The sequence below is a fragment of the Orcinus orca genome, chromosome 1 (genome assembly GCF_937001465.1).
Source record: "Orcinus orca chromosome 1, mOrcOrc1.1, whole genome shotgun sequence".
In the NCBI taxonomy this organism is placed as follows: domain Eukaryota; kingdom Metazoa; phylum Chordata; class Mammalia; order Artiodactyla; family Delphinidae; genus Orcinus; species Orcinus orca.
In genome coordinates, this window is record NC_064559.1 from 109130087 (window position 1) to 109149740 (window position 19654).

Below are 19654 nucleotides of genomic sequence, written 5' to 3' on the forward strand. Positions count from 1 at the left end.
AATGGCATGGACATATATACACTACCAAATGTAAAATAGATAGCTAGTGGGAAGTAGCCGCATAGCACAGGGAGATCAGCTCGGTGTTTTGTGACCATCTAAAGGGGTGGGATAGGGTGGGTGGGAGGGAGATGCAAGAGGGAAGAGATATGGGGATATATGTATATGTATAGCTGATTCACTTTGTTATAAAGCAGAAACTAACACACCACTGTAAAGCAATTATACTCCAATAATGATGTTAAAAAAAAAAAAGGCCAAAGAGCCAAATGCATACTTCAGCATAATTTCTTGCATTCATGAGTTTGTAATAATCAATAATCATGCGACCTTGAGAGTAACTACCATATAAATTAGTGCAAAAATGTCAGCAATATGATAAGCCATACCATCCAAATTACTGTTAATATTAGAATATTCACCTTCAAATATAAGTAATCATTTTTGATGTATTTTGGAGAAAGAACAACCTTGTGTGTTAATTCTACACATTGGTTGCATATAAATATTATTGCAAAATTGAAATACTACCATAATTAATGAATAATTTTGTGTACAATAACAATTATTTAAAAAATTCAAATAGGGAATTCCCTGGCGGTCCAGTGGTTAGGACTCTGCGTTTTCACTGCCGAGGGCCCAGGTTCAATGGTGGGGGAACTAAGATCCTGCAAGCTGTGTGCGGCATGGCCAAAAAAAAAAATTCAAATAGTTAAAGATATAGGAAACAGATTGTCAATTGATATGAAGTGTAAGAAAGAGCGGGTTAGAAAAATAACTATAGGGAGAAATTTCTGAACCAAAAATGTTAATAAAAAGCTAAATACTATAGAAAAGAATAATAGAGTTTACATTATAGCATGACTCAAATGATTATAGAATGGTTTGATATACTAGCATTCACAAAACTAACAAATTTCAAGAACTATTTTTAGCTTTGTGTCACTTAATTCCATTTAGGCCAAAGATATTTCAGTAAAATTTGTCACAGCTTGTGAGGATGTAATTTGTCCCCTCAACATTCCATAAGAAAGAGAAAAACTCCAAAACCATGTACAACATCATCTATGATAAACCATCATCTGTCTAAATACAGTATATAAATAATGTATAAAAAAAGAAAATTTTCAGGAAAAAAATGAGGTAAACAAAACATATTTTCTTCTCACTGATCAGATTTCAAAGTAATAGACATCACAAGAGTGCTTTAAGATAGTTTTTCATAGTTTTGAGTCCTAGGAGTTTAAAAACGTAAACGATATACTCGATAAAAGAACTGAATAGAATGCCATTAATTTTCAGTAATTAAAGATGATGTATTTTTGAGATTTGTTCAAGCTATGAATTCCAGGTCAAAAAAAAAAAAGAACTATGATATTAGAAAACTTACTCCTAATATCTGCTATGCAGAAAAGGCAATATTATCAGTAATATTTCTGATATATGCTTACTTTTGATTAGTATTTCCATGGTGTGCCTTAATCCATTTTATTGTCTTTAACATTTCTTATCCTTATATTTCAACTGAATCCCTTGACAGCATCATATAACTTAGTTTTTTGTTTTTTACTCCTTGCTGACAATATTTGCTTTTAATTGCAGCATTTAGTTCATTTATATTTAATGTAATTGTTGAGGCATTTGGATTTAAATATCATCTCATCATTTGTGTTTTGTCTCACCTGATCTATGTGGCTTTTCCTCTCCTGTCTTCTATTAAGTTAATAAAGACTTTTTATTAATTATTTCTTTCTTCCACTCCATTAGCTTTTATTTTCCTTTTCATGATTACCCTTTGAATTTACAACAGGTGTCTTTGACTTATTAAAGCCTACCATAAATTAGTACTTTACCAATTCCCACATATGGTATAATATTGTGATATAATAAGAGAGATAAATTTTGGTCTTCATCCCCAGCTCCTGGTCAGTGCTCCTAGAACTCTTTATAATTTCCTAAGTGATAAAGGTGCTAGGAACATCTTTTGTCCTAATATTTGGTCTTTGATTTTGGCTCCTGACAGAGATTTTCTAAACCCCTTGGAATTTCCTGGGTGATAGGAGCATCTTTTGTTCTAATGAGTTGACTCTTGGTGGGCTCCTGGATAGCTTCAGGATGGAGGCTGGTCACCAGAAAGACCAACCAATGATTAGCAGCTTGGAAATTTCAGCCCCAATCCCCTCCTCCAGGGAGAAAAGAGGGGCTGGAGATTGAGTTTATAATCAATTATGCCTACATGATGAAGCATCCATAGAAACCTACATGGTTCAGAGAGCTTCCAGGTTGGTGAAGACATTTATGTGCTGGGAGGGTGACATACTCCAACTCCACAGAGACAGAAGCTCCTGCTCTCGGGGCCCTTCTGGACCTCTTCATGTATCTCTTCATCTGGCTATTCATCTGTATCCTTCATCATATCCTTTATTATGTAATAAACAGGTAAACATAAGTGTTCTCCTGAGTTCTGTGAGCTCTTATAGCAAATTATTGAACCTGAGGACAGGGTCTTGGGAACTCTTCATTTGTGGCCAAGTCAGACAGACATGTGGGTAACCTGGGGACCCACAGTTGTGACTGGCATATGCAGTGGGGACAGTCTTGTGGGGCTGAGCCCTTAACCTGTGGAGTCTGATGCTAACTCCCTGTAGATAGAATGCGAACAGAATCAAGTTGTAGGATACCCAGCTGGCACTGGAGAATTGGTTGGTGTGAAAAAAAATCCACACGTTTGGTGACCAGCAGTATTGGTGTGAGTAGTAGTAGTAAAAGGAAACTGGTGGTTTTTTCCTTTTCATAAGATAAGGACTTAAACATTTTAATTCCCTTTACCTCCTCTTGCTTCTTGTAGTTTAAATATACATGTATTTTCAACCCAACAAGAAATGACTGCTGTTTAATACAGTCAATATTCATTCAGATTTACCCATTTATGTACCCTGACCATTACTCTCCATTCCTCCTGCATTCCCAGGCTTCCATATGGGATAATTTTTCTTTTTCCTAAAGAAACATTTGTTTTAGTACAGCAGCAAATTCTCCCAGGCTTTGTCCCCCAGAAAATGTCTTTATCTCATATTCATTTTTGAAGGATATTCTAGGTTTCCAGTTATTTTCTCTTCAACACTTTATCAATATCATGCCAGTATCTCCTATCTTCCATGGCTTTTGTTAAAAAGTCAGCTATTGGTATTTTTTTTTTTTTTTTTTTTTTTGTGGTACGCGGGTCTCTCACTGTTGTGGCCTCTCCCGTTGCGGAGCACAGGCTCCGGACGCGCAGGCTCAGTGGCCACGGCTCACAGGCCTAGTTGCTCCGCGGCATGTGGGATCTTCCCAGACCGGGGCATGAACCCATGTCCCCTGCATCGGCAGGCGGACTCTCAACCACTGCGCCACCAGGGAAGCCCAGCTATTGGTATTTTTGTTGCTCCTTTGAAGATGTATTTTTTTTTCCTCTGACTGCTTTTGTCTTTGATTCTTGGAATTTTCATTCTGATGTATCTATTCTTTGTAGCCATACTACTTGGCTTTCATAGAACTTTTAAATCTGTTGCCTGAATTTTAGAAAATTCTTGGCTAGTGGCTCTTAAAGTATTGCTTCTGTCCCATTCCCTTTCTTCTCTCCTTCTGAGACTCTAGTTGCATTTATATTAGAACTTTCACTATTGCACATATATCTCACACTCTTCTTTATGTTTTCCATCTTTTTTTCCTCACTCTTTGCACTGCAGTATGGATCTTTTCTATTAACCTGTCTTCCTAGTCATGACTTCTCTCTTCTGCTGTATTTAATCTGCAGTTAATCTGTGTAATGCTTAGTTTCAGTTATTTTATTTTTTACTCCTGTAACTTCCATTTGACTCTTTATTTTTTTATTGGAATATAGTGACTTTACACTGCTGTGTCAGTTTCTGCTGTACAGCAAAGTGAATCAGCTATACGTATATATATATCCCCTCTTTTTTGGATTTCCTTCCCATTTAGGTCACCACAGAGCACCATCCATTTGACTGTTTTTATAGGTTCCAGTTCTCTGGTAAAATTCTCCATATTGTCATCTTTTCTTAAAAATATTAATCAATTATTTTAAAAATCATGTCTGATAAACTCCAATACCTGGATCATCTGTGAGACTGTTTATATTGTAAGTTTTTTTTTCTCTTGGATTTTAGTTACGTGGTTCTATTTTCTATCTTGCCTGGTATTGAATGGTGACTGTTATGTGTAAAAAACTGTAGAGCAGATTTGAGGCTCTGGATGATGTTATATTCCTCTGGAGGGGAGTTAATTTTGGTTTCTGATAGAGTTAGAGGAAGGACAGGTTATATTAATCCAGTGTGGGGTTGTACTGCTTCAAGGTTGGGTTTCAGTCTTCTGTGAGTACCATCTATTTCTGGTTTACCCTGGCTCCCAGAGTCAGGCTCTTGGAGGTCCTAATGGGAAATCTGGGGTGTTTATTAGGGCCTGTTCTTGGTAATCCCAGAACTCACATCTTCTTTTCCTCAGCTTTTTTAGATGACGGAAAGCTCTGTTCAGCTCCCTAGCTTCTCAGTTCTGTGCTGCTCCTAAATTGGCAAATGCGCAAATGTCTCCAAAGAAAAGCACTGCAGAATACAGGGTTCATCTCAATGAATCTTTCTTCTCTCAGGGATCTGGCCACTCAAGTCCAAGGTACCTTGTATCCAGCTCTCTGATGCCTTCAAAGAGATGCATTTTTGTATTTTGTCTAGCTTTTATACTTTTCCTTGGTGGGAGAGTTGATCTGCAACAAACCACCCCACCATTACTGGAAGTATACATTTTCATAATGTTATTCAGTGTGCTACTTCTGTAACCTGTACTTCAGTCATTTAGATAAGCAGAACCAAGCAGAAGAATTTGTTTTTTAGAGATTGTCACCACAATGGATTAATGATGAATGCTTGCCAAGGAGTAAAACCAGGGAGTGGGTGTAGGAAAGGGCAGTCTCACCAAAAGAATGGTGAAACTGATAGAAGACTTATTCACAGAACAGAAAACCAATCTTTAGACTGACAATAGAAAAATCAAAGTGAAGAAATTACAAGCAAAAAATGTCGTGTACATCCTTAAGTTGTGTATTAAGAGTTATAACAGGATGTTTGAACAGAGTTCCAGGCTGAAGCAAAAAGATAGTGGGCCATTTTCATCATTCTTCTTCTGTAAAAGAGAAACTACATGACTTTGAAATTGATTTGCCATTTACTGATACAAGATGGTCAAACAAGTTGGAACTGCAGCTATTACATATTAAAAATGACTTGACTTTTTAAAATGACTTAATATTGTGTGTCAGGTAATAATACTAAGTTGGTGGGATTTGCTAACACCCAAAGGTTAGTTGCAAAGAAATAATTCATTTGCTGGAATCTGCCGGAAAATAATCAAAATAATGGACCTTGAGAGGGCAGCCTTTTCTTAAATTATATCTGTTGAAATCCTCTTTTCATCCTTCTCTAGAAAGATGCTGAAATTGGTGTGCATGCAATAAAATCTTAGATCCAGATGAAAAATTTTTTTTAACAACTTCAAAACTCCATCATCTTTGTTTACCTTTATTTTATTATTATTTTTTATTTTGCGGGCACGTCACGCAGCTTGTGGGATCTTAGTTCCCTGACCAGGGATCAAACCCTGGGCTCTGGCAGTGAGAACATCGAGTCGTAACCACTGGACTGCCAGGGAATTCCCCAGATGAAAATTTATAGAAGATTCTGAAACCCAGTTATGTTACTTCATTTCCATAGTTGATTATCCCAGGTTTAAAGAAATACAAATTTAAGTGAGAACAAAAATCTGAAGTTTCCTTATGAAAATATCCCAACAGTACAAAACTTCAGTTTGCAGGACTGCTTCAATCAAATGACATCTTCATCAGCAACTAGATTTTCAAGTAGGACTTGAAATAAGCAGTACCTTAGTTACAACAGAGAAAAGAAAAGCTTAATATGTTGGGAGCATCATTACCATCAGGGGTACCCTGTGCTGGCGAGGAGACAATCAAAATAGTTGCTCTTCTAAAAAACCTCAGTTGAAAGTGAGCATCTGTTTGTATGACATATATAATGATCATAGGAGTAATCTAGCACCTTGATATGCTGACAAAATATCATTCCTGCATTATAATGCAAAACTTTAAAACTTGACCTCTAAAACGTTTAATAATAAAATTATATTACTAAGTAAACTCTAAAAATAAAATTTCTGGCTTAGTCATGTGTCTCAGGAGTTCATTCAATAATGGGGACTTTTGGCTTCAGCCAATTACCAATTTTAGCTTGCTATTCTTCAGCATCTCCTATTAGGTGGTACATTTTTAAGACCTTGCTTGTCTGAAATGTCTTTATTTTAAGCCTCTTGCTTGATAGTTTAACCAAATATAAAATTCTGGGTTGGAAATAATTTTCCCACAGAATATTGAAAGTAATGTTCTTGCTTCCGGGGTTACTATTGAGAAATCTAAACCTATTCTGTTTCTGATCCTTTTTATCTGACTTTTATCCAACTGACCCTCTTTAGAAGCTCTTCAGATTTTTCTTTGTTCACAGTGTTCAGAAATGTCACAGTTTCACATATGTAGTCTATTTTCATCTTTTGTGATGGGCACTCAGAATCCTTTCAATGCATAAGTTCATGTTTTTTAGTTCGAAGAAATTATCGTTATTTCTTTGATGATTTTTCTCCTCTATTTCCTCTCTCAGGAACTGCTATTAGTTGGATGTTGTGCCCCACCCCCACCCCCGCCCTGCAGGAATTGCCTTCTGCCTCTTGACTGAGAAATCTGTTAAAACCTAAATGCCAGGTTTTATACTTATCTAAAAATGTTCCTTCTTTGTTGGAAAAACACACAAACCAAAGAAGAAAGACTAGTGGGTGGGGCTGGCTGGAAATATTGGCTGCAGTTGGCCAGTTTCCCTTCCACTGCTCCCTCTTCCCACCAAAACAAGCTCTCACACCTGACGGCAGAAAGAGTTGGTTCCACACCAGACAAGCTGGTTTCCATTCTCAGCTTTGCCACTTACCATTGAGTGATCCTGGACAAGCCACATCAATTTCTAGGTCGGTGTCTCCTCATCAGTAAGAGGAAATGTGGGAAATAATAACGCGTCCAGCCTAATAAAATAATAAGATCTCCTCACGTGGTGAAGTGTGAAGGACTTGTGAGAGCAGGGTTTTTGATATCATCCAAGCTTTGTTCAAGAGGGAGGAAATCTTACTGCGATAACATTAGAGCTGGTAGTTTTAAGATACTGTGTGTGCGTGTGTGTTTCTCTCTCCTCCAGTGTTTTTCTAGTTTCTGAGAGAGCAGAGTCTCAAATGACCATTCCAGAGACAGGGTTTCAATGTGACAGTTTGACAACCTCCTCCCTCAACAGCAGGATTAGAAGGCCCAGGCTGCTTAGAGCACTAACGATGTCACTTGTAAGTGAAAAAGGGTCAGCTTCTCACAGTTCCGGAGGCCTTGACGTTGAGCTCAGAATTCAGGTCTGGTTTCGGCACAAGGGCTTATGTGTCCCTGTTTGAGATCAGAGGCCCGAGGCTGTCATTCTGACTTTAAGGGCATGGCCATTTGGGGCTTTATCTTAGGATAACTGACATGTCTTTTTCATCTCCCCCGCCCACCCTGCCTATCCCTGCTGTCGCTGCCAGAGCCTCAGCTCGGGCCCTCATCATTCCCAGCCTAGATGATGGTGAAGCTTCCTAATGGTCATTCCTGCTTCCTGTCTCGTCCCTTAGTCCACACTCCATGGTCCAGGCAGTCTCGTCTTTCTAAAGCACAAGTCTGATGAGTCACTCTCTTATGTTCAACCCCTCAATGGGGGCACTTCACTTTTCCATGTCCTTAATCATGTAGTCTTGCCTGGCATTAATAGCCTATCACGGTTTTATTTTAACCTGACAATTTCTGGTTTTCTCTTTTTTTTTTTTTTTTTCAGTACGCGGGCCTCCCACTGTTGTGGCCTCTCCCGTTGCGGAGCACAGGCTCCAGACGCTCAGGCCCAGCGGCCATGGCTCACGGGCCCAGCTGCTCCACGGTATGTGGGATCTTCCCGGACCGGGGCACGAACCCGTGTCCCCTGCATCGGCAGGTGGACTCTCAACCACTGTGCCACCAGGGAAGCCCAAGGATGGTTTTCTCCATTTTTGCCCTTTAAAAAAATTCATCAAGTTATTTCCTTTGTTTCTTTTTTTCTCTCTCTCTTTACACATTTGGAATGTTTGTGTGCTATTTCTGGTCTTTCAGTAGCTACCTTCAAAGTTTACCATACATATTTAACCTAAAGTCTTAAAGTTGAACTACATCTTCGTTCCTCTCCTAGAATTCACCTCTCTTCCCCCCTCTCTGAACTCACACCGTGCTGTTTAGAATATTTTTTAACTCAGCAAAGACATTTTTGAGTTTATTGATATAGTTGCCATTTATTTGCTTCCCATTTTGCCTTGTACATCATACCATCCTGTTGACATCACTTTCTTCCTTGAATTTTACTCTTCAGAATAGTTCTCCTGGTAGTAAATCCTCTCAATTTTGTTTCCTATATATAATTTGCCCTTATTCTTTTTTTTTTTTTTTTTTTTGCGGTATGCGGGCCTCTCACTGCTGTGGCCTCTCCCGTTGCAGAGCACAGGCTCCGGACGCGCAGGCTCAGCGGCCATGGCTCACGGGCCCAGCCGCTCCGCGGCATGTGGGATCTTCCCGGACCGGGGCACGAACCCGTGTCCCTTGCATCGGCAGGCGGACTCTCCACCACTGCGCCACCAGGGAAGCCCTGCCCTTATTCTTGAGCAATACTTTTCGAGTAGTACACAAATCCAAGTTGACAGCTATTTTCACTCAACCCTTCTTGGTCCAAGTTCTGGCTTCTACTGTTCTGTTGAGAAGCTAGCGTCATTCTAACTGGCCTTTTCAAGTGATCTGTCTTCTCTTTCTGGCTGCTTTCAAGGTCTTCTCCCCATCTTGGATGTTTTGTCATTTCACTACAGTATGTCTAGACACGGATCTCTTTTTATTTATCCTGCTCCCTGAAGTTCAGATCCAAGTATCCCAATTGCCTGCTCTGTATCTCCACTCAGCTATCTAACAGCATTTTACACTTGCCACGACCAAACTTAAGCCCCGGAAGTCCCCCGCCCCGGCATTACTCCTCTTGCTATTTCCCTATATCAGAAAGGTCAACTCTATTTTTGTTTCTCAAATCGAAAAGATTTCACAAGTCCTCCTGGCTTCCCCTTTTGACATTTTACAGTTTATTCTCAACCCCACAGTCATAAGCATCTCTTAAAAACACAAATCAGATCATCTGAGTGCCTATCCAAATCCTCCAGTGGCTTCCCATCACCCTTAGAACATGATCCAAACTCCTGGTGTTGGCCCTTCCAGACCTGGTCCCTGCTTGCCTCTCCACCCTCATTCCCTTGCTATTCTTCTGCTCATTCATGATGCTCCTGCCACCTGGCACTCAAACATGTTTCTACCTCTGCTGTTCCCTCCGCCTGGAGTACTCCTCTCCCAGCGCTCCCAGGCTTGTCTGCCACTTCATTCAGGTCTTTGCTCAAAAGTCCCCACCTCAGAAAAGCCTTCTCTAACACTGTATTTGAGATGGAATACACATGCCTTTCCCATTTGTCCTATTTGTCTCCTCCACCCTGTTTTAATTTACAACACTCATCGTCACTGAAATTATGATATATTTATTTATTCACTTGTTAGTATCTGTTACCCATCCCTTCCCTACTGGAATGTACACAAATGGTTAGGCCTTTATCTGTGTTACTCATTGCTGCATCCCTGGTCTAGAATGGTGCCTGGGACATAAATATTTGGTGAATCCCTGGATGAATGATTAAATGAATGGACTTGGCTGGGAAAAGAAAAAGAGGATAGGACAGATAGAAGAGTGTGCAGAATTGAGGAGGGCTGTTTTAACTGTCTAAGGCCAACTTCTTCAGAATTTCCAGCCACGTGGTTGTACTCTCTGCCCACAGCATGTCATGCCTTTTTATGGCATGTAATTCACCTTGTAGTTCGGATATATTTAGACTGTGACCTTCTTGAGAACAGGGACTGTATCTTATTCACCTCCACACCCCTGGTGCCTAGCCTAGTACCTGCCATATAACAGATGCTCACTCAATGCTTGCTCAGTTGAATTAAACCCATATTGACTCAGCTAACTCTGATTAAAAATGTCTTTAGCTTAATTGTTAGCTGAGTCACTTTTGCCTAAAAACCCAGATTTAAATTTTACTGACAAAAAGCCTAGCTGGAATGAAGCCCTTTCCAGGACAATTTTCCTGATTCAAAGCAACCTGAGAACAAAGTTGAAATGACAATATAGTGATAGGTCCTTAAGGGTAGGGACTAAATATAACGAATCTTTGTAAACACTCCAGTAACTTGGCACTAATGATTACTGAATGTGCTTTGTAAATAAACAAAAGTTGCATGAATGAATTTTTAAAAGAGCCCTCCTCCCTCTCCCATTTTCTTTCTTTTTTTGGTTTCCTAATTTGCAAATTATCTTCAAGGACAGTATCTAGGACCCATTAAACTAGATTAAAAAAAAAATTCTAGCTTATTTTAGGAGGAGGCTGGTGGTTCTCAAGCCCAAGGAGGAGAAAGCTATGGGAAGCTCAGTCTGCGGCTAACGTGTGCTGGGTGGTTTTGCCCTTTGCATCCTCTGCTCTCCTGATATTGCTGGGAAACCAGGAAGCATGTCAACTGAGGTCCCTTCTGGCATCTCCTGGGTCCTGGAGAGGCCAAGGAGGACCCTGCCTCTCTGTTCTTTTTTTTTTTTTGGCGGTACGCGGGCCTCTCACTGCTGTGGGCCTCGGGCACGAACCCGCGTCCCCTGCATCGGCAGGCGGACTGTCAACAACTGGGCCACCAGGGAAGCCCTGTTCTTACTTGTTAAGAAACTTTGCTGGCCTAGGAGCATAGGGGCAGGCTCTGGGTGAAGTCGGGGGTTCTCCTCTCCAAGAGGTCTCCCTTGGTTCCTCCACCAAGGGCTCAAGGCCTTGTGAGCTGAGTGTGCACAGCTTATCTAGGCCCTCAGCCTGAGCTGGGCTGACAGGGAGTGTGGGTGGAGGAAGAAGGAAAGGACTGGAGTGAGAGACGAGTAACATCTGCCCTATAAATCATAGATGTTTGCCAAGTGGAAAAACACCCAACCCTCAGAATGTTTCATTTTGTGCTTCTTGTTTCATGAAAGGGGTCAAATGTAACGTGGCATCTCCACTGGAGCCAGGTGTGAGTTGCTTCCCTCTGTCCTCCACAAACAGGGCTGTTTCCCAGTATTTGGTATGAAGTGTGCTGGGCCCCAAATGCCCAAGGGCAATGGCACACACTGCATCACACACGAGTGCCCTCTTCAAGAGAGCATCTTTGACGAGCCTGGAAGCTTCCAGCAGTGCCTAATGCTCTCCTCATTCCCGAGCTCTTCAGGGACTGCACCCTGGGCAGCACAGCTCCTGTAAGCCACAGCCCGAGCAGGGAGGAACCTCAGGGCCACACGGGCACCCCAATGAGCCCTTGAGGGCGGAGGCTGGCCAGGCTTCTGAGATCTGTTAGGTGCAGATCCCCGTGGGCAGCCCAGTGCTCCAGCTAGACTCACCCAGGCCTGGCAACACGCTTGGACCAGGATGGGGAAGAAGCGGCCCACCCGGCTCTGAAGGGAACTGCAGGATCCCTCTCCCTTTTCCAGCGGGCTCTCAGGGAAGGTTGGCTTCATGCTTAAGCTAAAGTGGCCAGCGCTGGGCCCGCAGGTGGACTCCATCAGCCCGTGTCAGAGGTGGTACGGCTAGAGGTTAGGAGTATACGCTCTCATTTCAAATGACCGTGGGGAAGCTACTTAGCCTCTCTGAGGCTCTGTTTCCTCATCTGAAAGTGGGAGTGATCATAGTACCTACCTCACGCTGTTAGCAGGATTATATGAGATGATGTTTGCAATGCGATTAGCAGGGTGCCTGACATTTTAGAGGGGCTTGGGATACAAGGGCATTATTGTTCATCTGAATGAGGAGAGCCGAATGATAGAGGGATTTATAGTCATCACAGGATGTCCGGCAACCACCCTCTACCTATAAAAGCGGTGGTAGACTGGGAGTTGTTGGGCAAGGCTGGAGCCAGGTGGTGGGTCCGTGAGTGAAGTCCTGACTCCTTGGCCTGGGCTCCCATCCAGCAGGACAGCTGTTCAGGAAGCAAGGCTGGTCTGAGCCTCAGCTGGTCTGGCCTAGTGGTGCCATGTGGGACAAGCTATTTAAGCCTCCCAACCACCCTGTGAGAGGTATGTATTGTCCCATTTTTCAGATGAGAAGATTGAGACTTAGACATGTTGGATTTGTGGCTCGTGGTCACCAAGTGAATATGCACCAGACCTGGGATTTGAATCCCTAGTGTTTGACTTTATAGAATATCTGTCTTTTCTGTTGTTGTTTCTCGCCAGCACTTAGAACTTCCAAATTTTAGGGAATCCCTTACTACATGATTCTCGATGGGTAGAAAGCTCCTTGCCCCCGCCAGCCAGAGTAGGCAATTGGACCCTTCTCCACTGCTCACCAAACACAAACTTCCAACCTCACATGAGGCCGCAAAGCAAGGGGCCCCTAAGAACAGGTCTGTGACAGACCCACGATGGAGGCTGTGTCTGACAGTGGCCTCCTGCCCAGGGGTTTCTGTGTCCTGGCTTCCTGAGTCCCTGGTTCCCACCCAGTCTCCAAGCCTGTGCCTCGAGCTTTCTGCAGCTTTGCCCTAATAGGAATTGCAAAATTCACATGTTCAAGAACAAATTTCTAATTTCACCCTTCCTAAATATTAACCATTCTCATTCTGTAAGTGGTAACTCCATTCTGCCGGGTGCTCAGGTCAGAAACTCGGCAGTCAACCTTGACCCCTCTCTCTTTCACATTCACCCCCACCCACGAACAGATCACGTCAGCTTTACCTTCAAATTATAGACCCGATCCCCGTCCTCGCCACTGGTCTGAGTCACCACCATTCCTCACCTAGATTATTTCGGTAGCCTCTAAACTGTCCCCCAACAATCTGTTCTCCACACAGAAGCCAGAGGACCCTTTACAGCCACAGAGCTGATCACGTTGCACCTCGCTCAGTCTTCCAGGGGCTTCTATCTCACTCAGCGTAAAAGCCAAACTCTCTACAGCAGACACAAGGTCTCAGGTGACTGGGCCCCTGTCACGTCTTGGGTCCCCTCCCCTTCTACTCCCCCCAGCTCATGCAAACATGTCATGCAGCCCTGCCTGGAAGGACTGGTTGCTCTAAAGTGTAATCCCTTCTTCCCTCAGCATCTCAAATATGATCATATTGAAGATCATATTCCTTTTCCTAGAATGACTTTTCCTTGTGTGTTGCAACTGGACTCCTACCACGTCCAACAAACTTCTCATTCCCCAAAGTTCAGTCAAATGCTTCCTCTCTGAAAGCTCGAGTGAGGATGGTTTGGTTCCTTGGCACTCTTTCTTCACCACCAAGTAGCTTTGCCTGCTCCAAAAGGTACAAACCCAGCCCTCAAACCTAGTCTTTGCTTAGGAAACTCACTTCCCCTGCTTCACAGACGGGGAAGACTTGATCAGGGCTGGTTATCGGTAATCGTGTTGCTGTCACATCCTCCTGCCTCCCCACCAGCAGCAGTTTCTCTTTTCTAAACTCCGGGAGCATTTGGTACCTTTACTGGAAAACATAATTTGTGGCTTGCCAATCTATCTTCTTCTGGCCCAGCAGATCCACAAGTTAAGTGTCAAAGTTGGCTCTGTATCTTCAGTGCCTTGCATGATTCTTGACACATAGATGTTCAATAAATGTTTAAAGAAAAAATAATTCCCAAAGGACTTAAGCAGAGTTGTATAAATAACTGCAAGCATTAGAATTTGACTTATAAAGTGTCATTAAATACACTATTTCACAACATATCGATTGTCTATGTGAGCTAAAATCATTCGTAGGGTTCAAATTAGAATTCTTCTAGGTCTATCTTCTGGTATGAGACGTTTTTCGTCTTCTAATAAGCCTTACCTATTAGTTCAAAGCCTTTAAAGGAAGGGAGGTCATATTAGAAAAGAAATGGAAAAGTCTTTTTTAGGCAATATTTGTCTTCTGTTTGGCAAACGTTTCATCACTGACTTGGTTTCGGTGGGGCATGAGCCGAGGGGTGGGCGGAACCCTGTGCTGAGGCTGCTGTAGGTCCCAGCAATTTCTTAGTAACAGGCTTTCCCGAGCAGCCAAGAGCTTGTGGCATCTGTCCGTTCATCAACGTCAGGGTGTTTTGAAAAACTTAAGCAAGAGGTTTCACTGCATCTCAAGCCTCCCAGGCTTCAAACAGCTGAAGATTAAAAAAAAATTTTTTTTTGAGATTATCACCCTGTGGTGGCATACATTTCTGGCTACTTACTGCTGAACTGTTTCAAAATACCGTGCCCATGCTAATTTGTTTTGGAGTCATCCAAAGTTTTTTTTTTTTTTTTTTTGCGGTACGCGGGCCTCTCACTGTCGTGGCCTCTCTCGTTGCGGAGCACAGGCTCCGGACGCGCAGGCTCAGCGGCCATGGCTCATGGGCCCAGCCGCTCGGCGGCATGTGGGATCTTCCCAGACCGGGGCACGAACCCGTGTCCCCTGCATCGGCAGGTGGACTCTCAACCACTGCGCCACCAGGGAAGCCCCATCCAAAGTTTTGATGAGTATTTTTGAAAGATATTTCCAGGGGACTCCCTTAACCTCTCCCTAAATAACATTCATTTTGTGTATTTCATGGGCTCCTTGATATTGGTGGATGACTGAAACTAGACTTTCAGAAGGGACAGCCACTCCTGGGATCTTGGTGGGTGCCCCTGTTGGCCCACCCGGGCTCATGGACAATGCAATCTCAGGGCCTGAAAAGGACTGCATGAGAGGACTGTTTTATGGGTCTCAGTGAAATGGGTGTACTTTCTCAAGTTCAAGGCTAGTCTTCCTACCTGTGCTCTGGATCTCATATCCCTTCCTTCTTCAGGCATTGCTGCCTTATCAAATAGCTCCTTTCCCCCTTACCTTCAAACTCTACTTCCTTGTGAAATTCAATTCGAATGTCTGGTTCTTGAAGAATCTTTCTGGATTATCTTCTCCCCTCCCAAACCTACCCTAAGCTTGATGAGATGCTCCTCCTACTCTGCCCCTATAATATGGAATGCATTCCTCTCTTAGAGCATTTGTCACAATATTAAGCAGGCCAATCCCTGTTTGGGGGTGGAGATTTTATTTTGATTTCTGTATACTTGAAGCTTGCTAGAGCTTCTGGAAACAGCAGGTAGAAGTTCAGTAAATGTGTGTGCTATATAATAACCATATTAATTATCTCATGAATCACATGCAAATTTTCTAGTCCAGGTTCCTCATTTTATAGAAAATACACGGAGGTCCAGAGAAGTTGAATAACTTGACTAAGGCCCTACAATCATTCAGAGGAAGACAACAGACTACAGTTTTGGACTCCTCACTAATTGAAGATACCTGTTCCTCCCACTAGGCCCTTCTGATATTCTGTGCACCAGCTGCACTGTGTATTTCCCACATTTGCATAAAAAGGACACAATACATGACATATCCCTTTTCTAATGTTTAGACTTTTCTTAGTGTATAGGCTTTGATAAAGTTTTTGCTGCAAGAAAACTCCAAATCAAGAGAAATGGACCCTTAAATGGGGTAGCCTGATCTGGTGGAGAGTACTGAGGTCTGAGAAATGGGTGCTTATTCGACAGATATATAAGTTGTTAAGTGGGTTAAAAGATGACTACCATACTATGTCCTTAAACGTTGGACAAGCTAGTAGGGGACGTAAAGGCATGTTCACACATAAATGTAAGGTAGTATGTGATAAATCGTAAGAAAGTTAAGAATAAGAACAATGGATGTACAAATGTGGAAGAAATCCCTCGAAGTTAAGGAAGTTAGGGAAGTCAGGGAAGGTTCTGTAAAAGTTTCATTGTGTGAGAACACAAAAAAATAAGTAGAATTTTGATAGAAGTGGATAAAGGCCTTTTAGGTGGGAAGAGCAAGGCTTTAAAGCTAAAATTTCTAGAGGAATTTACAAAGAATGTCAATAAAAATATCCATCCATCCATCCATCCATCTTCTACTTATTCCTGGAATGGCAAATGGCAGAGTGAGGAGCAAATCTCTTTCCCCAAAGGAATAACATAGACAAACTTTCTAGAAATTGAGCAAAGGCATACAACAAATCAAGAAGCATTTATTCAAGAAAAATGACTTACCTTTGGGTAAGAACAGTGTGTCCGCAGTATTTCAGCCTAGGGCTGCTCCCATGTCCTTCCAGCTCCATCAGCATGGCAGTTCTCCCAGGCAGGACAAGCTGGAGTGGAGCGAGGGCAGAAAAATTCCATTCTCCTGGGCATTGTTAGAAATAGCAATCTCAGTGGCAAAAGAACTGGAAAGATCAATGCAGCTAGCCTGAGGTTTTGGTTCTGGTTGGGACCAGCAACAGTTGGCAGACTGGCCAGAAATTTAACAGGGAGATAGGTCCATGGAATGACACAAACATGGTGCACCTTGCCACATGTCCCTGGTGGTTTGGAAGGCTGCAAGCAAGAGCAAGGCAGAATGTATATTCAGGGGAGACTAGAGAGAGCCCTAGCTATCTGTATACATTCCTGGCTGAATGTGAGGCCTCGGACCCAGGCAGTTATCACTAGTGAGGGCCCAATGTAAAGTAAAAGCTACATGAACTTGTAAGATGCATACAGTTTGAATGTGTTCCACAACCTACACACAGATCCACTGGCAAAGGGTGGAAGCCCTTACTGGCTAAAGATATTTGAGCACAACTTCTGACAAATCACTGGCTGATCACTAAGCTATGCTGACGCAGGGCTTATTCCTAGGAAGACGTATTTAAAAATATAAATAAGATTTAAAACATACAACACTGAGCAGAGATATCAGTGGTCATACACCCCAGGAAAGGTGATCTCTATAGAATTAGACCAGGGAAATCACTAAACAAAAAAACAGAGAAATGGTAGTAGCAACAATCACCACCTCCCTGGGTGGAGGAGATCAGATCAGAATCCAGAGTTGCTACAATATTACCTAAAATGTCCAGTTTTCAATTTAAAAAAATATAAGATATGCAAAGAAACAGGAGAGTGACCTATTTTCCGGGGAAAAAAAAGTAGCTAATAAATACTGTCTCTTGTCCATGACTTCCACCCACTAGATGCCAATAGCACCATCCCTCCTACCGCCCCCCACCCCAGGTCACGACAATCAAACATGTCTTCAGACATTGGGGGATGCAGGGCAAAAATATCCCTTTATTGAGAACCACTGCTCTAAAGCAACAGTAAGCAACATAATGTGGTATTGGCATAAGGAAAGACATAGATCAAGGAACAAAATTAAGAATCCAGAAATAAAACCTTACATTTATGATCAATTGATATTTTGCAAATGTGCCAAAGCAATTTGATAGGGAAAGGACAGCCTTTTCAACAAATATCAATAGTACTGGGATAATTAGATACCTACATGCAAAAATGACTTTAGACATTTATCATACATGAGAAATTAATTTAAAATGAATCATACACCTAAATGTAAGAGCTAAAACTATAAAACTTTTAGAAGAAAACATAGGTCTAAAGTCTTTGTGACTCTGGATTAGGCAAAGAAAGGAAAATCCATAAAAGAAAATATTGTTAAATTACTTTATCAAAATCAGAGTATTTTGCATTCAAAATAGAGCATTAAAAAATATTGTAAGGGCTTCCCTGGTGGCGCAGTGGTTGAGAGTCCGCCTGTCGATGCAGGGGACACGGGTTCGTGCCCCGGTCCGGGAAGATCCCACATGCCGCCGAGCGGCTGGGCCCGTGAGCCGTGGCCGCTGAGCCTGCGCGTCCGGAGCCTGTGCTCCGCAACAGGAGAGGCCACAACAGTGAGAGGCCTGCGTACCACAAAAAAAAAAAAAAAAAAAAAAAAATTGTAAGACGACAAACCCACAATCTTAGAGAAAATAAATACAGAATATATAAAGAACTCTTACAACTCAGTAAGACAGTCCACTTTTTTTTTAAATGGGCAAAATATTTGAATAGACATTTTACCAAAGACATATGCACAGCTAATAGCATAGACTCAACATCAATCAGTCATTAGGGAAATGCAGATGAAAGCCGTATTCAGATACAACTTCACACCCACTAGAATGGCTATAGAAAAGACAGTAACAAATGTTGGTGGGGATGTGGAGAAGCTGGTACTCTCACCCTTGTACATTGCTGGTGTGTATGTAAAATCAGTCATTTTGAAAGACAGTATGGAAATTTCTTTAAAAGTTACACATAACTTTGCCATATTATCCAGCATTTCCAACCCCTAGGTAGGTACATACACAAGATAAATGAAAACATATGTCAACACAAAGACTTGTATGAAAGGTTCATAACAGCATTGTTCACAATAGCGAAAAAGTGGAAACCAAAATGTCTATTAATTGATGAATGGATAAACAAAATATGTTATATCCATAGAAATGAAATATTTTCAGCAATAAAAAGGAACATACTCTTGATACTTGCTACAGCACAGATACAGCTTGAAAACCCTATGTTAGGTTAAAAAAGAAGGTTAAAGGTTAAAAGAAGGTTAAAAAAAAAAAAGAAGCCAGATGCAAAAGACGGTATACATAGGATGCCATTTGTATGAAATGTCCAGAAAAGGCAAATCTGTAAGACAAAAGGCAGATTAGTGGTTGCCAAGGGCTGGGACAGGAACAGAAACCATCTGCCAATGGGCATGCAGGATCTTTGTGGATTGTGGGAGGGTTGTGTAGCTCTATAAGCTTACTAAACATCACCAATATTCCCACTTACAATGGGAAAGTTTTATTTTATGTAAATCATACCTCAATAAAGTTAATTTTAAAAAGCAAATGGCAAAAAGTAATTCCCTTATATCCTTGCCAAAGGAAGATAATTGCTGTTAACTTTCAGTGTATTTGTTGGTGTTGTGTATGTGTTTTAACAAAAAGTAACTTCTACTGTACAGTTTTTAAACTGATTAGTTCATATATATTAATATATTTGTATGTCACTAATAACAATAACAAAACTGGGGCTTCCCTTGTGGCACAGTGGTTGAGAATCTGCCTGCTAATGCAGGGGACACGGGTTCGTGCCCTGGTCTGGGAGGATCCCACATGCCGCGGAGCAACTAGGCCCGTGAGCCGCAACTACTGAGCCTGCGCATCTGGAGCCTGTGCTCCACAATAAGAGAGGCCGCGATAGTGAGAGGCCCGCACACCATGATGAAGAGTGGCCCCCGCTTGCCACAACTAGAGAAAGCTCTCGCACAGAAACGAAGACCCAACACAGCAAAAATAAATAAATTAATAAACTCCTACCCCCAACATCTTCTAAAAAATAATAATAAAAATTTTTAAAAATAACAAAACTGCATGAGACACTTCATGAAATCATGAATGATGAAATTGCAAAACCACTTTAGAGATCATCTAATGCCTTCACTTTATGTCCTTTTGTTTCAATTTCCTTACGTATAAAACAGGAGGTAGAACTATAGTTTTCTTGGATCTTTATTGCCTTTCCCCTCTTTATTAATTCTTTTCTATTT

At 41.8% G+C, this 19654-nt stretch overlaps 1 protein-coding gene across 1 annotated transcript in view; it reads right to left on the reverse strand.

Moving 5' to 3' along the window:
• Positions 1–16278: 16278 nt before the first annotated feature.
• MAN1A2 (mannosidase alpha class 1A member 2) overlaps positions 16279–19654 on the reverse strand; it is a 172203-nt gene continuing 168827 nt past the window's right edge. Inside the window, exon 13 of the mRNA XM_033436561.2 lies at positions 16279–16411. Coding sequence (XP_033292452.1) covers positions 16315–16411 — 97 coding nt within the window. The 3' untranslated portion in view covers positions 16279–16314. The remainder of the gene's footprint in view (positions 16412–19654) is intronic.